Source organism: Brachionichthys hirsutus, chromosome 12 (assembly GCF_040956055.1).
Source record: "Brachionichthys hirsutus isolate HB-005 chromosome 12, CSIRO-AGI_Bhir_v1, whole genome shotgun sequence".
NCBI lineage: Eukaryota > Metazoa > Chordata > Actinopteri > Lophiiformes > Brachionichthyidae > Brachionichthys > Brachionichthys hirsutus.
In genome coordinates this window covers 63,641-86,309 of record NC_090908.1, presented here as the reverse complement: position 1 = coordinate 86,309, position 22,669 = coordinate 63,641, and the positions used below count along the sequence as shown (strand labels likewise).

The 22,669-nt window shown below is 44.7% G+C and overlaps 1 protein-coding gene across 1 annotated transcript; it reads left to right on the top strand.

Annotated features, from left to right (window-relative positions):
* Positions 1 to 1,702: 1,702 nt before the first annotated feature.
* Positions 1,703 to 22,514, top strand: col28a2a (collagen, type XXVIII, alpha 2a). Its single transcript, XM_068746432.1, has 35 exons — positions 1,703 to 1,790; positions 4,667 to 5,241; positions 5,768 to 5,788; positions 5,920 to 5,979; positions 6,599 to 6,652; positions 7,097 to 7,141; positions 7,233 to 7,259; positions 7,337 to 7,381; positions 7,462 to 7,506; positions 7,955 to 8,008; positions 9,440 to 9,508; positions 9,623 to 9,691; positions 10,055 to 10,123; positions 11,781 to 11,849; positions 12,528 to 12,596; positions 12,671 to 12,739; positions 13,471 to 13,539; positions 13,658 to 13,729; positions 13,826 to 13,894; positions 13,977 to 14,048; positions 15,073 to 15,141; positions 15,289 to 15,357; positions 15,452 to 15,520; positions 15,605 to 15,673; positions 15,840 to 15,908; positions 16,079 to 16,147; positions 18,297 to 18,365; positions 18,454 to 18,534; positions 18,875 to 18,910; positions 19,403 to 19,439; positions 20,358 to 20,915; positions 21,014 to 21,267; positions 21,375 to 21,597; positions 21,746 to 21,937; positions 22,020 to 22,514. Exons 1-35 carry the CDS (start codon positions 1,703 to 1,705, stop codon positions 22,025 to 22,027), a joined length of 3,582 nt encoding a protein of 1,193 aa, XP_068602533.1. The 3' UTR covers positions 22,028 to 22,514.
* Positions 22,515 to 22,669: the final 155 nt, after the last annotated feature.

Genomic DNA, 22,669 nt, shown 5'->3' with positions numbered 1-22,669 from the left:
ATCTTGTTTCAGTTCAGAGTTCCTCTTGCTCCTTTGAAGTCAGGTCCTTTCCAGCACCGGATGCTGAGCTGTGTGGGTCCCGGACCCAGTCAAGGCATTCTGTGGAGGCTGAAGAGAAATAAAATGACAACTTCTCCTCAAGAGTTTTCAAATGTGGGCCAATCACCTCGCACATTGCAGCAGTGTTGCCATCATGCAGTTTCTCGGTGAGAGGGTTAGGGTGGCCGCGTCAGCGCCGAGCATCTCGTATGGCAGTATTAATGTTTCTGCCACAGTGTGGGACTTTCTGATTTAGCTACAAGTTCAGCAACAAGGTAGCTAGCTTTGAGGGCTCTCTCCTTTACCTTTGAGGTTTTTCTAAAGACAGTTTCCTGTTTCTCATTGTTTGTACGTAAGCGTACAGAATAGTCCATGGGCTTGTTCTGAACGGAGGGTGTTCCGTTTGGAGACGGCGTTTGAGCTTGCTTGGCACCATGGAGTTATTGGATAGCTTCTCACCACACCCCAAGCCCAGCGGAGTCGGTGCCGCTGCATCCCCGGTGAAAGTCAATCCAAATGAAAATGAGCTTTCGCTGTATTTCCTCGAGCTCACTGTCTTTTCTTTTTTCTTTGGTCGACCACTCATACCAGGGCCTTCATCTGGGTCTGGATTTTGTCCAGGGTCCTGTTCTGCATTTACATTTTCTCTTCTCAAAAACGTCTCCATCACTGTCACTTGCTCGTCTTGCTGTGATCCCAAACTGCCTCTGAGGATGACCCCCCCTCAAAGGGGAACCGAAGCGCTCACAAAGTGTAGAGTAGGCAAAGGCCAAAGCATGAAGAACTGTATTTTGGGAAATATTTGTTTTCTGTTTTTTAATAAAAATAATTTATCTGCCGCACGCTAAAAGGGAGGGAACCCACGGAGAGAACCCAGGCAGACACAGACAGGCTAGATTGAGCCAAACCAGTGCAGCATTCCTCTGTGTCAGAAAGTCTCCTCCGATTACAACTTACCTGGAGCTCACCTGAACGTTAGCAGGCATAAAACGCCACGGCCCTTGAGCCACGTCCACACAGGACCATCACCTCCTCGGTGGAGGTAATTATTAAAAAGCCACACTCATCCCACTACTGTGCTTTTTTTGGTTGAAGGAAACTGCATTAAACTAATTTTATTGATGCTTCGCCTTAATTTTGTAATAACCTCCAAGTGAAAATATTCTGGAATAACAAGCAGCTTTAAGTGAGTTTTAAAACACTGGGGTTATATGTATATGTTCGTGTGTCAGTTTGAACAAACGACATTGAATTTAAACGTTTGCCCTTGGGTAGGTGTACATCTGGTTTATTGACACACACCCCAGCAGCCCCGAGGGCAGATGTGGGGTCTCCTCCTCCTGAAGGAGGAGCGAGAACCTCTGGGTTTCTGCTCCCTCTGTGCAGTCGAGGACCTTTTCCCTCGACACCAGCTGCGGTTCCTGCTACCCTTTCGAGTCTGCATTTTGGGCTGTACTCAAAATACCCCATTGAAATACTTGGAATAGAAACTTTTCCTGAGGACGATTTACGGTGAGCCAATGTTAAAATGCTTTATCTGTTATTTGAATTCCTTTGAAACAGTTCCACCATAAACTGAGCAGATGGACACTCAGACTGTTTTTAGAAGGTAAGAATTGATTTTGAATTGCCGTCGCTATTTCCCTCTCTAGTGGGGACAAGGATGCTTCCCTCCTTTGCGTCAGCGCTGCTGGTTGCAGCACTGACCGGCGTCTGGAGCCAAGACTTACCTGAAGAAAGGGAACCCAAAGGTCAGGGTGCAGACCCACCTGATGGAGGCAAGCAGGCTTTCATTGTCATTGATCAGTGATTACCAGGATTCAGCGCTGCGCAAGAACTCTGCCACGAGGAATAAATAAAGTGCATCGTATCATATCGTATAAATAGTAGAATTTGTCTATAAATTCGTAAATAATAAATAAATAAATAAATACAATAAAAATATTTATCCTTAATAGCATTAAAGAAAAAAAAAAAAAAAAGAGAAACATATAGATCGCCTATGTTGTCCCTGTGTCTGCGTGGGTTCTCTCCGGGTTCTCCCTGTGTCTGCGTGGGTTCTCTCCGGCTTGTCCCTGTGTCTGCGTGGGTTCTCTCCGGGTTCTCCCTGTGTCTGCATGCATGGGTTCTATCTGGGTTGTCCCTATGTCTGCGTGGGTTCTCTTTGGGTTCTCCCTGTGTCTGCATGCATGGGTTCTCTCCGGGTTCTCCCTGTGTCTGCATGCATGGGTTCTCTCCGGGTTCTCCCTGTGTTTGCATGCATGGGTTCTATCTGGGTTGTCCCTGTGTCTGCGTGGGTTCTCTTTGGGTTGTCCCTGTGTCTGCATGCATGGGTTCTCTCCGGGTTCTCCCTGTGTCTGCATGCATGGGTTCTCTCCGGGTTCTCCCTGTGTCTGCGTGGGTTCTCTCCGGGTTGTCCCTGTGTCTGCGTGGGTTCTCTCCGGGTTCTCCCTGTGTCTGCATGCATGGGTTCTCTCCGGGTTCTCCCTGTGTCTGCATGCATGGGTTCTCTCCGGGTTCTCCCTGTGTCTGCATGCATGGGTTCTCTCCGGGTTCTCCCTGTGTTTGCATGCATGGGTTCTATCTGGGTTGTCCCTGTGTCTGCGTGGGTTCTCTTTGGGTTGTCCCTGTGTCTGCATGCATGGGTTCTCTCCGGGTTCTCCCTGTGTCTGCATGCATGGGTTCTCTCCGGGTTCTCCCTGTGTCTGCGTGGGTTCTCTTTGGGTTGTCCCTGTGTCTGCATGCATGGGTTCTCTCCGGGTTCTCCCTGTGTCTGCATGCATGGGTTCTCTCCGGGTTCTCCCTGTGTCTGTGTGGGTTCTCTTTGGGTTGTCCCTGTGTCTGCATGCATGGGTTCTATCTGGGTTGTCCCTGTGTCTGCGTGGGTTCTCTCCGGGTTCTCCGGTTTCCTCCCACCTTCAGTAACTTGAGCACCCTAAATTACGGATAATAATTTTATCAGCACCATTACTACAATAATTACATCATTCATTCATTCCTTTTCTGAACGGATTAATCTGGAACCTGGGTCACAGGATCTACTGGAGCCAAACCCAGCAGTCTGCAGGTGAGAGGCGGGGCACTCCCTGGACAAGCCGCCAGTTCATCACGGGGCCACACATAGACAGACAATCAGTGATGCACACACTCACACCTATGGACAATTTAGTGGCACCAGTTCACCAAAGATTCATGTTTTTGGAGGTGGGAGGAAGCTGGAGAACTCAGAGAGAATCCACACAGACACGGGGAGAACATGAAAGGCTGCGTGTCATAAAACATTTTAACGTACAAAACAAAAGTTAGAGAGCACAGATCTCCGACAAGCAGCTCATTCCCCCCGTCCACATGGGCCTCCTGCCCTCCACGGTGATGCCCCCGCCCCGACACAATGCAGCATGAAATACAACATTTAAAAACCTCCTGCCCTCCACGGTGATGCCCCCGCCCCGACAAAATGCAGCATGAAATACAACATTTAAAAACCTCCTGTCCTCCACGGTGATGCCCCCGCCCCGACAAAATGCAGCATGAAATACAACATTTAAAAACCTCCTGCCCTCCACGGTGATGCCCCCGCCCCGACAAAATGCAGCATGAAATACAACATTTAAAAACCTCCTGCCCTCCACGGTGATGCCCCCGCCCCGACAAAATGCAGCATGAAATACAACATTTAAAAACCTCCTGTCCTCCACGGTGATGCCCCCGCCCCGACACAATGCAGCATGAAATACAACATTTAAAAACCTCCTGCCCTCCACGGTGATGCCCCCGCCCCGACAAAATGCAGCATGAAATACAACATTTAAAAACCTCCTGTCCTCCACGGTGATGCCCCCGCCCCGACAAAATGCAGCATGAAATACAACATTTAAAAACCTCCTGTCCTCCACGGTGATGCCCCCGCCCCGACAAAATGCAGCATGAAATACAACATTTAAAAACCTCCTGCCCTCCACGGTGATGCCCCCGCCCCGACAAAATGCAGCATGAAATACAACATTTAAAAACCTCCTGCCCTCCACGGTGATGCCCCCGCCCCGACAAAATGCAGCATGAAATACAACATTTAAAAACCTCCTGTCCTCCACGGTGATGCCCCCGCCCCGACACAATGCAGCATGAAATACAACATTTAAAAACCTCCTGCCCTCCACGGTGATGCCCCCGCCCCGACAAAATGCAGCATGAAATACAACATTTAAAAACCTCCTGCCCTCCACGGTGATGCCCCCGCCCCGACAAAATGCAGCATGAAATACAACATTTAAAAACCTCCTGCCCTCCACGGTGATGCCCCCGCCCCGACACAATGCAGCATGAAATACAACATTTAAAAACCTCCTGCTCACGTGAGAAGATCTGACTTTTCTTAAACAGTCTGGACTGAGCCTTTTTAAAGATGCACTCCGAGGTATTTATAAGGGGTATGTCCCGCATGTTCCCCAGGGCCACGCGCCCCCCACCACTCGAGGATCACTGCCATAATGTGATGAGCATGAACTTGTTTTACTGTCAGGGTTCTAACCCTCAGCTGAATATGAAGTTTGATAAAGGGCCATAAATAATCAAGAGAATAATGATAGAGCCATCATTGCTGCTATTCTGTTCTGTGTGTACGCAGCCACCCGAGACCAGGACTGTGGCTTGGAGCTCTCCTTCCTGTTGGACAGTTCTGAGAGCGCCAAGGACACCCATGAGCAGGAGAAGCGGTTCGCTATGAACGTGGTGGACCAACTCCAAGCAGCCCGGCTGCAGACCGGCCACAGTCTGAGACTCAGGGTGGCTCTGCTGCAGTACAGCAGCCACGTGATCACAGAGCAAACCTTCAAAGACTGGAAGGGCACCGAGGACTTCAAGACACGCATAGCTCCCATCACCTACATCGGGCATGGCACCTACACCACCTACGCCATCACCAACATGACACAGATCTACCTGGAGGAATCCAGCCCCGGCGGCGTCAGGGTGGCTGTTCTGATGACTGATGGCGTTTCACACCCGAGGAACCCGGATATTTTCTCTGCTGTTGCTCATGCAAAGAATCAGGGCATTCAATTTTTCACTTTAGGCATCACTCGCGCCGCCAACGAGCCGACCAACGTAGCCCAGCTCCGTCGGCTCGCCAGCACCCCAGCCTCCCACTTCCTCCAGAATCTACAGGACGAAGGCATCGTGGAAAGAATCGTCAGGGAGATTGTGAGTATAAAACACTTGTGATTGAGACAAGACAGCACTGACAGGAAGCATCTTGTATTTGCTTGGAAGACGCATTAATCCAGAGCTGACAGGCGGACATGCTGATTCGGGTTTCCTCAGAGAGATGGAATGACGACAATGCTTTAGAGAAACAAATACAAGCGTGTTCATGACAGCCCTGAATAACGACAGCTTTGGAAGAATACTGTTTGACATATGCGTTACTTTATCCCTTGGGAATTTCTCCGAAAGGGCTTCACTCTTTTTTGTCTCTCTCAGAAGACAGATAGTCTTGTAAGCTCACGCTATAACCAGCAGCTCGGTGCGGGCATTCCTTTGGCTCCGGCTCATTTCTCTAGAATCTCAGAAGCTGAGAAGAGTCTTTGGGAATTGATTCTTTTTTTCCATTCAGTATATTTGATTTTTTTGTGAATATAACTTATGTTTCCCAAAATAATGTTCATATAATGTAGACAGATATTACACTACATTAAACCATTTTTATCATCTTCTCCTTTTTTTGCAGACTGGCTTGGCTGATGAAGGAGTAAGTACTCTTAGAATAAGACACCGTATCTCGCGGCATTTAATGTGTATTTACTTAAATGTGTCTACTGTAAGTACTTATTTGAATAATTCCGTTCACAAAAGTTGAGCAAACATGTCTCTTCTTTAAAGTGCCCTCTAGCTCAGGGATGCGCTTGTGAGAAAGGAGAGAGGGGGCCAAGTGGGCTCGCGGTGAGTATTTAGTCTTGAACCTTTCCATACATTGCCACAACAAAAGGTTGGTTGACCAGAGAGGATTACTGAAATCAGGATCATCAGGTGATCATCAGCACAGCTTGCAGGCGTTTGCAGTAGAGGAATGGGACAGGTGGGACTCACCTGTGTGTCTCAGCCAGTCACAGTGCACACAAATAAAACCTCCACTTAGTTCGCCCTCCTCCTCAGATTATTGGCGGCTCACATAATGCGAACGTCTTCATCATATCAGTGACAGACAACCAGGTGTTATCGCTCTCAACAGATTCTTCACATTCTTACACCCAGAATAAAATGCTTGAATAATTGCACTCATTATTTTAATGGGCACAAACTGGTAATTACTGGGGGGGGAGCTGACACACGGTGTCCAGGTGCAGCTGCAGACGTGACCTCTGGCACTGTGGACAAGACACCTCACGTCTCCAGCACATCTGTAAACACATAGATTACATCATTCACACATCAGCCCAGTCGCCCTTTCTTCTGCTGTCTTTGTCAAACAATGCTCGGCTCGAGAAAAAGTATTTTAGTGTATATAAAATATAGGTAATATATATTTGGTTCTTAACTCCAGCGTTGTTTCATTCTCCAGGGGAAAAAAGGTCGTCCTGGGGAAGATGGAGCCCCCGGGGTTAAAGGTCAAAAGGTGTGTCTGTTTGATGGACATGAGGCTGGGAGGTCTTGCAGGTGTTAAATAACCCCCCCTAAATAGGTTTTAGGTTTGAGAAGCCTCATCATCTTTTATGAATATTTAACTTGTTTGGATAACTATACGCAATTTAGCATCAATATGCAAGTCTGATAATGCAAACAAGCCCGTCTTGATTTTCATGACCAGATATAGGCAAGATTTTAATCCAAATCTTAAACATATTTAAATGGTTAATACGCATTTGTGTTTGGGGCTTCTACTTCTTATATTCAGTAGTTTTGATATCTACCGTACCATTAAACTAATCTTGTTGTTACAGCAGGTATCTTCTGCGTAACGGCGTTTACATATTGTAGCTTGGATAAGTTTAAATGATGTTATACCTCGCCTGTAACATAATAATAATACTAATACTAAGTCTACTGTCCATCGTATCAGGGTGAAGCAGGATTCAGTGGTCTACCTGGGCAAGAGGGTGCTGAGGTAGCTGCCCCCATCCATGAAAAGATGAACTCAATACACATGGCAGTAATTATAGTTTGTTCAGTCAACTTCCCGTTCATCTTCTTTGCAGGGGAAACCAGGTGACAAGGGAGAGACGGTATGTGATCTAGACTTATAATGATGATACTGTGTTTGTGTTTGAATTACGCCTGCAGTGCGATGATTTCTCCGCAGGGGACGAGGGGTGAGTGCGGGACTCCAGGAGTTAAAGGAGACCGGGTATGACAGCACATTTCACACATTCCCTTTCTGACCGCTTTATCTTATTGGCATCGTGTCCTCTACCTGGCGTGCTTCAGGGCCTTGGGGGTCCACTTGGAACAAGAGGACTCAGAGGTCTGCAGGTCAGTAAATTGTTATAGTAAAACATCATGAATGCATTTATAGCGCTCGTCTATAAGAGCTGGCATGTGCTATAAAAATGAATCAGAAATATATTGCATGATAAGTACAGATAAATTAATTCACAATGCTCATTACAATAAGAAATCATTCATATTATGAAATTCACCTTCAGCTTTTGAGGTTGTGTCACATTTACACTCCTGAATCGATATATACTGTAATATGAATGTTCCCCTATGAAAACACTGGGGCTAGTGGGAGACTAGGAAAGAGTTCATGTTTACCAAGATTAACTGACCCACAGACACACAAGGGCTAACATCTGGGTTAGGGTTATCATCATCAGCATCACAGTCATTGATAGAAGCAGTATGCTCCTGGTGAGGGCACTGGCTGCACACACACACCTAACTGTACTATTAATGGCTGTATGTTGTTTCTTCCCAGGGGTTACCTGGCGCACCAGGTGACATTGGACCACAGGGCCCTCAGGGAAAGCAGGTCAGCGGTTGCTGGGACTTTTACTGATATCATTGTGCACATCTGCACATTTAATAATGTTTAGACACAAGGCTGAAGCTCTACTACGCAGGTGTTTGCCATGCAGCAGGAGGCCTGTTTGTCTTCTGCCATCATTACTGTTACTCACAGAGCGAAGAACCAGCAGGGAAATCTCAATAACAACCGCTATCCTGTTTCTAAATAGCGACGGGGAAGTGCCTACAGCATTGTCACTGCTGTTAATAACATACTGTTATAACATACTGTTATTACCAGCTGATCGTGTGAAGACATGTAGGACTCCCCATATAGCATCAATCCTGTCAGCTCTGGGTTAGACACAGTTCTGACAACCAAATGAGTAAGACTGGAGCAGGGACTGATCACTCACATTGATTTAATGAGAAATGCAGTGAAATGCAAACATACCACACCTGGAAGGAAATCATAATATATCTAGTACCGCTGGCAGCTAATTAAACTTGAACACATGGAAATGAGCCCTTTGGGTAATTCCTGTCAACGCTGGGGCTCCTGAGTGCGCCTGTGAGTGCCGGCCAGGCGTGTGTACAATATCTAGTCACTCGTATCATTGCACCTCGGACACAGCACCGACCACGGCGCCGCAGCCGTGAAGGTGCTGCTGATGTCAAAGAAGTAATAGCACCTAATTGTTTGACCCCGGAAGTTGTTCACGAACAGCATCTGGATTTTCCATCTAGATATAACTTCTTTCCATTTACAGAAACATAACATGTATTTGAACATCAGTGCCATGTTGCTAAGTTCACGCTGACCCGGAACACATTTCCCCTCTCCTGATAGTTAAATCTCTCAGATCTGGTTTCTGATCCAGAATATAATCTGGATATAAATACAATTACACATAGTGACATAATCCTAATTCAATCATCTTCTTGTTCAAAGCTCCACACCTACACATGTCGTAAGAAGTCATGCAGACAAACATAAGCCAACAAATACATGACCTCATCCAGTCACAATCCCATAGATACTCGTAGAGCTAACCAGATAACTCCTGTATTATATATGCCATTAAAACAGGACATGTAATTACCTCATCTCAGCAGGATTGATTGTTTTAGGTTAAAAGTCAAGTCCAACAACTAACAAAGGTAATTACTGAGACTTCACTGAGGCCAACAGTTTCCATTGTTGGGGGTTTAGGGTACCCTGAGACATTGCTGGAGCCTATGTTTAGCATTTATCTGTCCTAACCTGCAGGAAGAGATCCACAGCCCAGAAAATGCCCCAGGGCTTACAGTATTATTTTCAGCTTCAAAGGAAAAACTTATATGCAGACAATGGATGTTCATTATGAACAATTTAAAGAGAGAGGTTAAGAACAGGAAACAAATAGAGACTTTAAAGTATGTCTTGTGTCAGCTTTGGTCATGTTTGTGTTCACAGGGGGGGCGTGGCATAGCTGGACCTCCAGGGATTCAGGGGGAAACTGGTATTGGACTTCCTGGACCAAAGGTAAATAGTGTTGTAGATGATGCTCTAAATATTTTCCTTATTTCATGATAATGTTTTGATACCAATATTTTTTGCATTTGGGTTTTGTCTAATTGCTACCGTATAAATCTGCAGGGTGATGTGGGATTCCAGGGGAGACCGGGCCCTCACGGTGCTCCTGGATTTGGTGAACCTGGCCCCCCTGTAAGTAAAGAAGAAGATGCTTGTGTGCTTTGGCTGTTGTTGAACGGAAATAATAATCTATAGAGGAAGCTCGCACACGGTACCGTTGTACCGTTGCGGTGGGTCGGTGGTGGCGATGGTGGCGCAGTGGTTGAGAGGGTCGTCCTATGATCGAGAGGTTGGTGGTTCGATTCCCGGCTCAGGCACGTGTGTACGCTGTCGTTGTGTCCTTAGGCTGGCCGCACGAAGGCATGTAGGACCCCGGCAGCAGACTGCAGTCGTAGGAAGTGTAACTGACTGTAAACCAAATTGTCCTCTGAGGGACAAATCAATAAAAAGTATTTAGTATGAGTGACATATTGTTGTACCTGGCTTTATTTATAGGGACCTCAAGGACCGCAGGGTGTTCAAGGTGATAAGGGACCCCAAGGGGAAGGATTTCCTGGACCCAAGGTACTATTATGAGTCTGCAATCAAAGAAAAACATTATGTGGATCAAAACTTGAACCAACCGCAGTATAATACTAACTATGAGTCAAATGCAAGAGACAGATAGTGAAGGTAGAACAGAAAAATACTCCCAATTACCCCCCAGTGAAGCTGCTCAGATGTAAATAGGAGAAAATACAAAACTCTTGCGTTGTAAAAATACTTAGAGTGTACAATGTTGTAGCAGGAAATCAAATTGAAGTAGACAGAACATTTTTGAAGAATCACAAATGACTGAACTCTCTAAGATTAATGATTTCACTGATGTAAAATAGCTGACAGGAAACAACGAGATAATTGGAAAACGTTTCTGAAACATAACACCCAGTTCTCTAAACACATTTCTTCCACTCGCCATCAGGGAGCGTCCCACATTACAAACCTTCAAAGCTCACCTCAAGCAGTGGTTGAAGGTAAATCAGGCCTGTAACCATTAGCTCTTAACCTTTTAGTAATGTACTGTACTGCGCTGTGTTTTTATTGTAACCTCTTGTTCTTTCTTATGTCTTGTGTCTTTCTGTAACCTGCCTCGGGACTGCGGATGTAAATTAGCATTTTTGCTCAAATCCGGCATATTTATATCTATTAGATGCGTCTGTATGGATGTTCATTAATGTGAGCTGTCCCTATCAAATAAATTAATAAATAAATAAATACATTTAATAAAACTAGCCCCCATTTGCCAAAACCATAAACACATTTCACATGATGATGCAAAACCCAATCCTCCTTTTCTCATAAATCTAAACACATTCTGTCTTGCTAAAACACAAGTTGAAAAAAACTATGCTCAAATTCTCAAATTAAAGATCATGTGATGCAAAATGCTCTGCAACACCTGAACACAATCAACACAGCTGGCTTCGTGTGACTACACCTATAAAAGCCAGGTCAGAGGGACAGAGGGAGAGCAAGACGTCGTCACTGTTGAGCACAAATGCAGACAGGGTATAGAGAAGCAGAAAAAAAGGAGGGAGAGCAAGACAAACAGACGAGATGCAAGCACTGTGTGTGTGTGTGCTACATAAAACCATCACACCCTGAGCATTGTGCTTTCAATGAGTGTTTGCATTGAGTTGTGGTATAGTAGTAGTAGTAGTACATGTTGTATTTTCTAGGGGTGCAGGGGTGTCAAAGTCAACACTTCCTCCACACAGACGACACGCAGGTTCTCCAGCTACCTCCATGAAAATGGACTCCGACTCCCACCTCGTTTGAAACCCCCGGTTCTCAGTGTCCGCCTTCCGTTTTGTCATTTTTGATGGGTATCTGAAAGTTAATTTTACTGTTATGCTAACGACTAGTGCGCTAATAAATATTGAAATGAAGTGGCCTACTGCTCGGTGCGTCACCGTTGCATTGTGGGAAATGTAGTATTGGTGCGTGTAAAAGATTCATGTAAAAATATTACTGAGATATCATGAAGCAACCACACATCTGTGTGACTCCAGGGCGTTTACAGCTTTTATCAAGCTGTTGTTAAACGGATCAGGATCTTTATTTTGATCCGCCACTGGAGGGTAACAGGAGCCAACATGCCCTTCTTCCATCACTGGCAACAATTCCTACAGCAAAGTGGCTGTGATGTGACTGACAAAGATGACCTGGCTTTGATCCACAGGGGGGTCAGGGGCTCCCTGGACCGAGGGGGCCAAGAGGACAGCAGGGCGCAGGACTCAAAGGACAAATGGTGGGTGTTAATTTTACCGGCATCTATTACCGATCTTGCTGTTGGGACAACATAGGCTCTGATAAAATCCACAAGTGAGACGGAAGACTAGAATGATTATGTTGAAAGGATTCAGATCAAGGATGGGTGCTAACGATAAGTGAGGTTATGTGTCACAGGGCATCGACACTACAAACACCCGTTACTGCAGAACTAGGACTTGAACCCAAATGCACGACTCGAAAGGAAGTTCAATTCAATTCAATTCAATTCACTTTTATTGATATAGCGCCAGATCACAACAGGAAGTCATCTCAAGGCACTTTACAGGATCAGCAGGGAAAGACCTGCAGGGAAACACAGAACCCAACTTGACCCACAAGAGCAACGGAGGCAAGGAAAAAATTCCCTTTAACAGGCAGAAACCTTGGACAGAACCTAGGCTCATGGTGGACGGCCATCTGTCTGGCCGGCTGGGTTGAGAGAGAGAGAGAGAGAGAGAGAGAGAATGGCAGGTCGGAGACCTGCCATTCAGTCATTCAGTCATTCTTTAATAAAGCATCAAATCAACAACGGCAAACTATCAAAGAATCCAACTCTCACTTATCACAACATGCATGGGAAGAATTCAAATGTATAATTAACATGCACACCTCTGTAAGAACGTTACTGAGACGGATTCTTGCTGTTTGTGTCCAGGGTGGACTGGGGCCTCCAGGTCCTCCGGGGCCAACTGGACTGACAGGAGTGGGCATACAGGGAGAGAAGGTGTGTAGAACATCTTCAACAACAATGTCACACTAACATTGTGTGTTGACAGCACTCTAATGTTTGCTGTTCAGGGAGCAGAGGGTCCTAGAGGTCCACCAGGAGTCAGAGGTGTCCCAGGAGAGGGTTTTCATGGGCCTAAGGTGCGTCAAAACACGTAATGTGTGTAGAAAGTGGCTCATCATCGTATGATCAGAGCGAACTGGCAAAGTTGCTACACTTTGTCATCCTCCAATGTTAAATTAGATTCCGAAAAGCTAAAGAACCTCTTACATATTTAACGGAGTAAATATGGAGGCAGTTAAATCCTGCATAAAGGGGATTTATTTATTTTCTATTAATGTATTTGTCTTGTTTTCCTTTTATAATTACACACGGTTTTTATTTCATTTGGTTTAATGTACATCTCGGGATATTTATGATTTGGAGTATTTTGTCCCTCCTGGCTCTCCGTCCTGCGTTTTTGGCCCTGCTTCCTGCCTCCCCTCCCCCCAGCACTGTTTGAACACGCTGGGAAGAGCAGTCGACGTGCCCGAGATGTGCTAATGTACATTTTTTTGTATAAATCCAGTAAATGACGACAAAACCATCCGTGTGTGGACCTGCAAATCTGTTACACAACACAACACAACGCAGAGGCAGAGAGACAACCGCCGTAACACAGTCCAATTTGTTACAACCTTTAAAAAACGGTTTTTTTTAATCATAGTAATAATAATAAAGCACTGATTTTATATAGCGCTTTTCAAGGAACCCAAAGACGCTTTACATTGTGCATTGTTCGTTCACTCTATACTTGGTGGTGGTGAAGCTACTACTTTAGCCACAGCTGCCCTGGGGCAGACTGACAGTGCCATGCTGTTTCTGTTTCTAGGGAGACCAAGGCGTTCCAGGAGAACAGGGAGCTCCTGGAGAGACAGGCATTGGTGAGCCTGGTCCAAAGGTAAGACATTGCATTGACCAAACAACTCAATGGCATTCCCCATATTTGCATATGGAGAATGCCATTGATTTGAATCCATCAAAGCTAAAATATGGTTGCTCTATTCTAACTGCTCAAGGGAGAACCTGGAGCAACTGGACTGGGTGGCCTGCCCGGTCTTCCAGGCGAGGATGGAGCTCCAGGGCAGAAGGTAAATCATGTCATGCTAAGTGCCGGTATGTGGAAAACTCATATTTGTCAAATCTGATGTTGTTTGCATCTGTCTCATCTGCCTGTCCTGTCTTAGGGGGAGCCTGGTTTACCTGGTTTAAGAGGCTTTGAGGGAGCTCAAGGAATTGGCACCCAAGGCGAGAAGGTAGATTTCATGTCCGTCTGTCGTTCAGAATTTAAATAACAGCAAACATCAAACAGATGATATGGGCTGTCATTCGTTACAGGGTGACCAGGGTCTGAGGGGCATCCGTGGATTACACGGGCCACCTGGAATCTCAGGACCCTCAGGTCCAAAGGTGAGAGTTAGACAAAGGACGGCATCCAACATGAAGGCAAATAAGCAACTTTCCCACTTAGGGTGCGTTCCCACTGCGCGTGTTTGCTCCCTTTAAAACGGACCAGAGTTCCTTTCCTCGGATAATCCGCTCCGTTTGGGCCAGTGGGAACGCGCTTCCGGACTCTGGAGAGGATCAAAAAAGTCCGCCTGAAAAGGAGGGTCTCGGTCCCTTTCAGCGGAGCAAAGGACGGAGCAACGTACGTAGTGACGTAGTGACGCTCTACGCGGTGCGTCTCCGGTAGAGGAAGTACAGCGAGTACTCCAAGCTGCTCCAAAAAAAATAAAAGTGGGGAAATATACACTGTTGTGTGTAGATTTCATGAACTAAATATGCGTTATAATTCTTTAATATTTTTTTCAGAACCAGCTACGTATCACCGGTAACTGATACGACTTCTCCCTGCAGCTCCACGGAGCTTTAACAGTCCAGCGCAGAGCGGAGAATCAGCTGATCGGCAGCGATAGTTTCTCATTCCGTTGTTCTGATCCGGAGACTTTACGGATCCCAGCGACTTTGTGTTTGTTAAAAACGACTAGCGTTGTGTAACATTTATGATTTAGGCCAGAACTAAATGAGATTTCCTCCGTGAATGAGCAGCAGCCGTAAAGCGCACTCAAAAAAAGAAACATGGGAGAGGGCGGGACTTCCCCTTCTACTTTGTCCAATCGACAAGCGCCCCTTTAGGCCACGTGACGTTGCTCCGAAAGTTTGTTCCATGAAGAAATCACAGTGGGAACGCAGACCTTTCAACAAATTATAAATACAGGAATTTGCTCCCAAAGGAACCGAGTCCTCTTGGCGCAGTGGGAATGCACCCTTAGTCTCCAACAAATATATTGCTGTTGAGTATTTATGCCACTCTAACCTAACCTTTGCCTTAGAGCCAAAAACAAGTTATCTGCAGGTTGTTACCTGCCAACTCAAGAGTTTAAGACGGCCATGAAAGGATCTTATGATCTTATCTTGCCAACTCACTTCTCAGGGTGAACGTGGATTAGCGGGCCAACAGGGCATGCCAGGGCAGCAAGGGCAGTCTATAACGGGGCCAAAGGTAAAGGAACGATTTATAATAAAATGAATTTACACATCCTGGCATGAAAGCAAATATGTAGCAATTGGCTAAAAGATCTAGCAGGTACCGTTTGATGCATTGTGAAACATCAGAATTGTCCTTGTTATGCTATTGTCTTCTGTCCAGGGTGATCGTGGCCCTGCTGGTCTCCCCGGTCCTGTTGGAGAAACAGGACGTGGATTACCTGGCCCAAAGGTAAGATCTTTGGGTATTTTCAGAGCATTTATTAAGTATTCCATTACAATCAGCATAATGCTATTGCCTGTCATGGTTTTAATTGTTTAATCAGGGCGAACGTGGTCATCAAGGTCTGCCAGGTCTAGCAGGTCAAAAAGGGGACGGGTTCCCCGGCCAAGTGGTTTGTATAATCAGTAAACTGCATGTACTAGAATTCTGTAACACGTTAATCCCATGCAAGTTAGCATTGTCTATCTTTTTTTAGGGGCCTCCAGGATCTCCAGGCTTACCAGGTGAACCAGGTCTAGAAGGAATTGGACTCCCTGGTCCCAAGGTTTGTTTTATTTCGCTTATTTTTCCATTTTTCTTTACAAAAAGGAGAATCTTAGAATTGATTTGCTGACTTGATGGTACTGTATTACATTGTCACTCAAGCATCTTTGAGTACCCAGAAAAATGCTACACAAACAGATTTGTTTGTTTGTTTGTTTATTTTTCAGGGTGATGTTGGCTTTCGGGGAATGCCAGGTTTGCCTGGCCCACCTGGACAGGGAATACAGGGACCGCCTGTAAGACGGGCTTATCGATAGAACTCCTACAATTACAATCAATATTCTTATTTGAAATACAACTATTGCACAAATTTATCATTTGAAACTATATACAGTATCATGACAACAGAAATCAGCATTTCTTTCATAAAGCAATGGTCTATTTGTTGTATAACATTTGTTTTAAGGGGAATGTTGGAAGAGCAGGACCCTCTGGTCCAGTTGGACCTCCAGGAGAAGGAATCCAAGGCCCAAAGGTAAATGTAACCGCCTTTTACAGAACATCTACCTTTCAGGCTCTAGGCTATTTTTTGTTCACAATAAATAACTGTGAGTCAACGTGATGCATTTAGCATTCACTCAACTTCCTGACCGCTTTATCCGAAATCCGGGTTGTGGGTCGTGCTGGAGCCTATCCTGACAAAAAGGTGCTGATGCGGTCTTTGCGCAGCGAAAATCTCCGCGGCGCACAAAAACAAAATCCAACCTGAATGTAAAATAAAAGAAACGCGTAAAAGTTCATCCTGTGCTACTTTTCAATGTGAGCCAGTGAGTGGCCAGTGACCGGTAACCGGTAACCGGTGCCCGGTGCTGCAGCTAACGATGAGAGTTACGTGCGTCTTTACGCAGCTAATCGACGTCCACAGGTGTTTGAGTGAACGAAGCGGCGTGGCCGATGTGGAGGGAAGACGCTTTATAATAATGACAAGGCGAACGGGCGGTGACGTCATCTCAGCGCGCCAGAGTGGAAAGGAGACGCGATTCTTTTGAGCTCGGTGGTTCTTAACCGGGGTTAACCGAGGTCCAGACACCCCCGACTCATCGTGTCAATTCGTGATGACACGCCCCTCTTGGCCGTCACTGGCTGCAGGGAATTTAGTGCGCCCAGTACTCAACGTGGGACTGTCCTGGTCGTGTGATTTTAATCCAGACTAACTATGTGGAGCAAAAAAAGAAAGTGGTCGGATGAATATGTTGTAAACCCTTTCCGGTTCTGGTCTCGGGACCGTGGTTAGGTGACACCGGGGAGATCGCTCCTCTCCTCCGGGGTTAACTCCCTTCACGCTGGTGAACGAAGCTAAAGTGCAGCAATGCTAAAGCTAAAGGGACACGCCAGACGAGCTGGATAGATGAAGCTGCTTTAGTCCACGTGCACTTAATAATAAAGTCCCTTCTCATCGATACCTCCTATCTCCGCTCCGTGCTTCGCTCGCTCTCTCTCTCTCTCTCTCTGCGCTCGAGAGAGAGAGAAACAGAAGAAATGGCGAGACTGGGGGATAAGTTTTCCTTTTGCTGCACTGGCAGAGAAGTGTGAGGCTGTTCTGCAGAACCCACGTTCTGGAGGTCATTACTGTGAGGCTGTTCTGCAGAACCCACGTTCTGGAGGTCATTACTGTGAGGCTGTTCTGCAGAACCCACGTTCTGGAGGTCATTACTGTGAGGCTGTTCTGCAGAACCCACGTTCTGGAGGTCATTACTGTGAGGCTGTTCTGCAGAACCCACGTTCTGGAGGTCATTACTAGTGAACATGTTGAATTCAAGTCCATAATGAGTCTAGAACTTAAACGTGGGTCAATCAGCACCTTCTCAGACGTGCTGCTGCAGCACTAAAATCTAGGAGCTGAAACGTCTCAGCTGTTTGTGCTGCATCTCAAGCATCCAGAGCAGAATGAGAAAGAGAACTTAGTTTAATGAAGCGTATTAAAATAGCATCCAGAAATGCTCCTGAAGTGTTTGGACCAGCCGATGCGTATAAAGTCAAAGCTGCAGGAGACGAGGACGTCAACCTGGACAACGTGTCCAACCGTGGAGACGTGAGAGGGACACAGGACACATGAGGTTATACTGTATTTAGCAGACGAGGAGTTCCACATGAATAAATGAATGAATTTTGTTTTCGAACATGTATAAAAAAATATATAAAAGTATTTGTAGATACAAAGGAAAGAAATACTGATAAAAAAAGAAAGAAAAGACATAACAAAACAAGCACATAGTTCAAAAAAGAAATTGGAAGAAGTGGACTACTTATTTAAAAAAATGTCAACCCTATTCAGTTTATAGAAAAATATTCAACATAAATACTTGCATTAATAAACCATAAAATACTATCATATATAAATAAAAAATATATACTCCTCATCATCCACAGTTAACACCTTTTCTCTTCTGTATACTTGTTTAGAAAAACAAATGTTGGACCTCCCTTGCTTGTTAATTTTATGTTTTATTTGTTGATTTTATCTCTTGTTTTTGTGTTTCTTTTATACTATTGTGCACTTTGAGGTTTGCTTTCAAATATAAAGTGCGTTCTGCTCAGGGAGTGTGTGCGTTTGCTCAGACGCACACAAAATTAGAGGGAACATTGCTCCTGGGTGATTCATTCAAATGAAAATCTCCCTTCAGGGTGCACCAGGACCTCGAGGCATGACCGGGCCCAGAGGGCCTGGAGGAGATGGATTCCCTGGCGCCAAGGTGATGGATTTACATGCATCCTTTGAGGATTTTATTTTTATCTAATTAACTGGTCAGTGACTGACGGGTTACGCTTCTCTTTTCGCAGGGTGATCTAGGATTACCTGGTGAAAGAGGAATCAAAGGTACAAAAGGAGACATGGGAGACACTGGATCTGCTGCTGAAGCAGTAAGCTGAATGTTAACACTAGATGATGCCAGAATTTCAAAGTGTGCACTGAGATAAGGCTTCCACGGCTCCCTTTGACGTGACATGGAAGAATGACATTAGTCAAAGGAAAGCTGGTTCAAAAACATAAACAGTTAAATGCGCTAGATCCCTAAAGCAACTCAGTTTAGAATGTTTTTCTTTAGATTAGCCATTAATTAAAATGTACGGGGATGGAGTCAGAGAAATAGAGTTTACAGTCTACGTCTGTGACTGTGTATCGGCTGCGACAACAAGCACACTGTTAAAACAGTTTGAAATAACAGCTGACACAACTAAGAAAGGATTTGTGTTTTTCCAGGGAAGACCTGGAGCAAAGGGAGAACCAGGACTCACAGTAAGGCCATTAATTCAACTACAGTAGTCCCTCGATATAATGCGGTTCATTTTCCACGACTTCGCTGCTTCGCGGATTTTTTTACTGCAATTTCCCATTTATTTTTTTGCACTTGAACGCGCCTTGAAACGGTGCAAGACGAAGGGGCGCGGTCGGAGGAACTGTGAAATACGCGCGAGTTGCTATTAATCATTTCTCATGTGTTCAACCTCGTAGGTTGATCATTAAAATTAAATTTGTTATTTCTGAAAGCTATCATGTTTATTTGTTAAGCGTTTGTTTAATAGCGCTCTTACATAAATGTTTTACAGCCTTAAAACATTTATGTACATGTATAATAATTGTAAAAAAAATAAAAATTACTACATTGCGGATTTCACTTATTGCGGGTTGTTTTTGGAACGTAACCCCCGCGGAAAATGAGGGACTACTGTACATGAATACTGGGTAAATTCAAGTGACTTTGCCATAATAGATTTTCTCTTTTTTTAGAGAGAGGACATCATCAAGCTAATCAAAGAAATATGTGGTAAGACTACAAACAAAGCCTTGTTTTTATGATAATTATATTATATATGAAGAAAGGGTATGTTGCACTGCTAAAATATGTATGGAGTGATATCACTATACAGCCAAATTATGAGATAGATGAAGTTCACATGGTGCTTAGTCTGTTATTCACTATTAGTGTTTGGTGCAGCCATTTTATATATGGAACCATCATACCAATAATTATTGATTATTTTGGCTGCTTAGAGCCACCAGCCTTTATCTATTGTTTGGATCTGAGTTTTTATTTTTATTTTTGTAAATAAGGCTCAAGAGGAGGCTCATCCAGAATCAAAATATCAATTTCTTGTCAATTCTGTGTGAATTGCCAACTCCATTTCACACATACTCAGTGGAGCCATTGTTTCAATAAGGACGATTAGTTCAATTCAAGGTCAGGAATGAGTTGCTTCTCCAAGTGGAGGAGTTCAAGTATCTTGGGGTCTTGTGCATGAGTGAGGGAAGGAAGGCAGTGGAAGATTGATCGAAACATCAGCGGACACAGCGACGGAGGCTCTGGACTGGTTTGTCCTTGATTTACTGGTGAATCTTTGTTGCTACTCTCACCTGCTGGGGGGAGCTCATTTGGGGAGGGTGGAGCTGCTGCTCCTCCACAAGGAGTCAGCTGAGGTAGTTTGGGCATTTGGTAAGGATGCCATCAGAAAAGCTCCATGGAGAGGCATCCTGGGCATATCCCTCTGGGAAAGGCCCAGAATGCTCTGGATGGAATATTCCTCTCGACCGGTTTGGGAACGCTTTTGTGTACCTCCAGAAGGGAGAGATGGGTGGGTGGATTGGTGGAGTGGTGCAGCTGACAACTACTTTTAAATTAGATTATAGGATCAGATTATAGGACTGCCTTTCATTTCACGTAATAACAGCTTTTCTTCATTTCCAGGATGTGGCATCAAGTGCAAAGAAAGACCGATGGAACTTGCGTTTGTCATCGATAGTTCAGAGAGTGTCGGTCCAGAGAACTTTGAGATCATCAAGGACTTTGTCACCAGGTTGGTGGATCGGACCGCAGTCGGACGCAATGCCACCAGAATTGGACTTGTTCTCTACAGTCTGGATGTCCGTCTAGAGTTCAACTTGGTCCGCTACGTGACCAAGCAGGACGTGAAGCAAGCAATAAGAACAATGACTTATATGGGCGAGGGCACTTACACTGGCACGGCAATCAGGAAAGCCACTCACGAGGCTTTCTTCAGCGCTCGGCCTGGAGTCAAAAAGGTGGCCATCGTCATTACTGATGGCCAAACTGATAAACGAGAGTCTGTAAAGCTTGACGTAGCTGTGAGGGAAGCTCATGCTGCAAACATTGAGATGTATGCCCTCGGGATTGTCAATTCCTCCGATCCTACGCAAGCTGAGTTCCTACAAGAACTTAACCTAATTGCCTCTGACCCTGATAGTGAACACATGTTCCTGATTGATGATTTCAATACTCTACCAGGTGATAATCACAGTCAGAATCATCTGCATGTTCATATAGCATTTATTGCTTCTGTCGTGGTGTTGTAAATGGCCTAAAAGAGATTTCCTCTTTTTCAGCACTGGAGTCTAAACTGGTCAGTCAGTTCTGTGAAGATGAAAATGGAGCTCTAATTCACAACCGTGTAACAGATGTGCACTGGAATGGAAACGATGGACACAGAGACAATGCCAGTGGATTCAATGGCTATACATACGGTAACAATGGGAATGGTTACCATGAGGAGGAGATCCGGAATCAGAAAAGGACCAACAGCCGAGGACGTGGAGACACTTTTACACTGCCCATCAGTGCAGATCCTCTTCCTGTTCAGGTCTTTGCTGAAACCTCAAGGGGGACAGTACAAATTTGTAAATGTCTTTGGGGAAGCTGCAAAATTCTTCACAAAACTGACATTTATATTTTACTGTCTTACTGTAGGTGGTGGAGGATGATGAAGGTGAAGATCTAGACCCAAGGGTCCATGCATGGGGTAGTAGTATTTTAAATGTGGTGAACAAAATAGTACCTTCATCAACGATAAGAGAAACCTCTATCTCCAATGATACAGTCCTATCATCATCCTCTTCTACATCTTCATCCTCATTTTCATCACTGGCATCGAAACAGTCACAGTCTGTAGTGAGCCTAGACCTTCCTGCAGGTGAGTACTAGTCAATTTTTCTGGTGTTACTCTGCCGTGACTTACAGGGACATTTCAATAAATGTACATTTTATTTATTAGTGACCTCTGTACTTTTCTAACTAGTCAGGTATTCTCATTAAGAACATAAATATATTTTCTTTGTCAGAGGCCCAACCGGTTGATCCACGCTGTAAACTCAGCTTAGACCAAGGTCCCTGCAGGAACTATAACATCCGCTGGTACTACGATAAGCAGGCCAATGCGTGCGCACAGTTTTGGTATGGAGGTTGTGGTGGAAATGGCAACCGTTATGAAACGGAAGATGAATGCAAGAAGACCTGTGTTTTACTCAGGGCAGGTAAGTTTTTAGAGTTAGATATTTTGGATCCACGTTCTCTTTCTGTGTCTCTTTTCTCAATGTAGAATTGTTTTGTCCCCAGCTGGATAAGTGGAGAAGAAACTGACAGAAGTTGGGCTTCTGTGCTGCACAATCTCGACACCAACTTTCATCAGTTGTTTTCAGACAAGATTTTATACCAAATATAAACAGTATTAAAACTTAATAACCAACTGAATTAACTTCTGAGATTTGCTGATATTATTGTTCCAAATTAATCACTGACTTTATTATCATTCTCTATTAGAAATACTGACTTATTACCTCAACAAAGTGATGTCCTGCTTGATACACTGGAAATGAATGTCCTGGTCACTGCCAAAAACGTTTATTTACATGTAACCTGTAGGAATTCCTATACCTCGATGTCTCTTTATCTTGTGTTCATAAAAGTAATAGGAAATATGCTGAATAGCTTTGTGCGCCTTATGTTTGATACTGTCACATTTTGTCCATTATGTTTGTAACTGACTGTGAAAGACATCCACTTCTTTCTTGGTACTCCTTTCAGACTGTGAACAATGAAGCTTTCTGCAATCCATCCATTTAAGACCTGTCTATTGGGGCAGTCTGTGTTCATCTGAATAAATGCTTTGTACTTTTATTCATAATAAAATATTTAGTAATTGGATTACCTGTTATGTGTTTAGTGAGTGAGATGACCAATTTCACACACAATCCTGTGATGTTCTT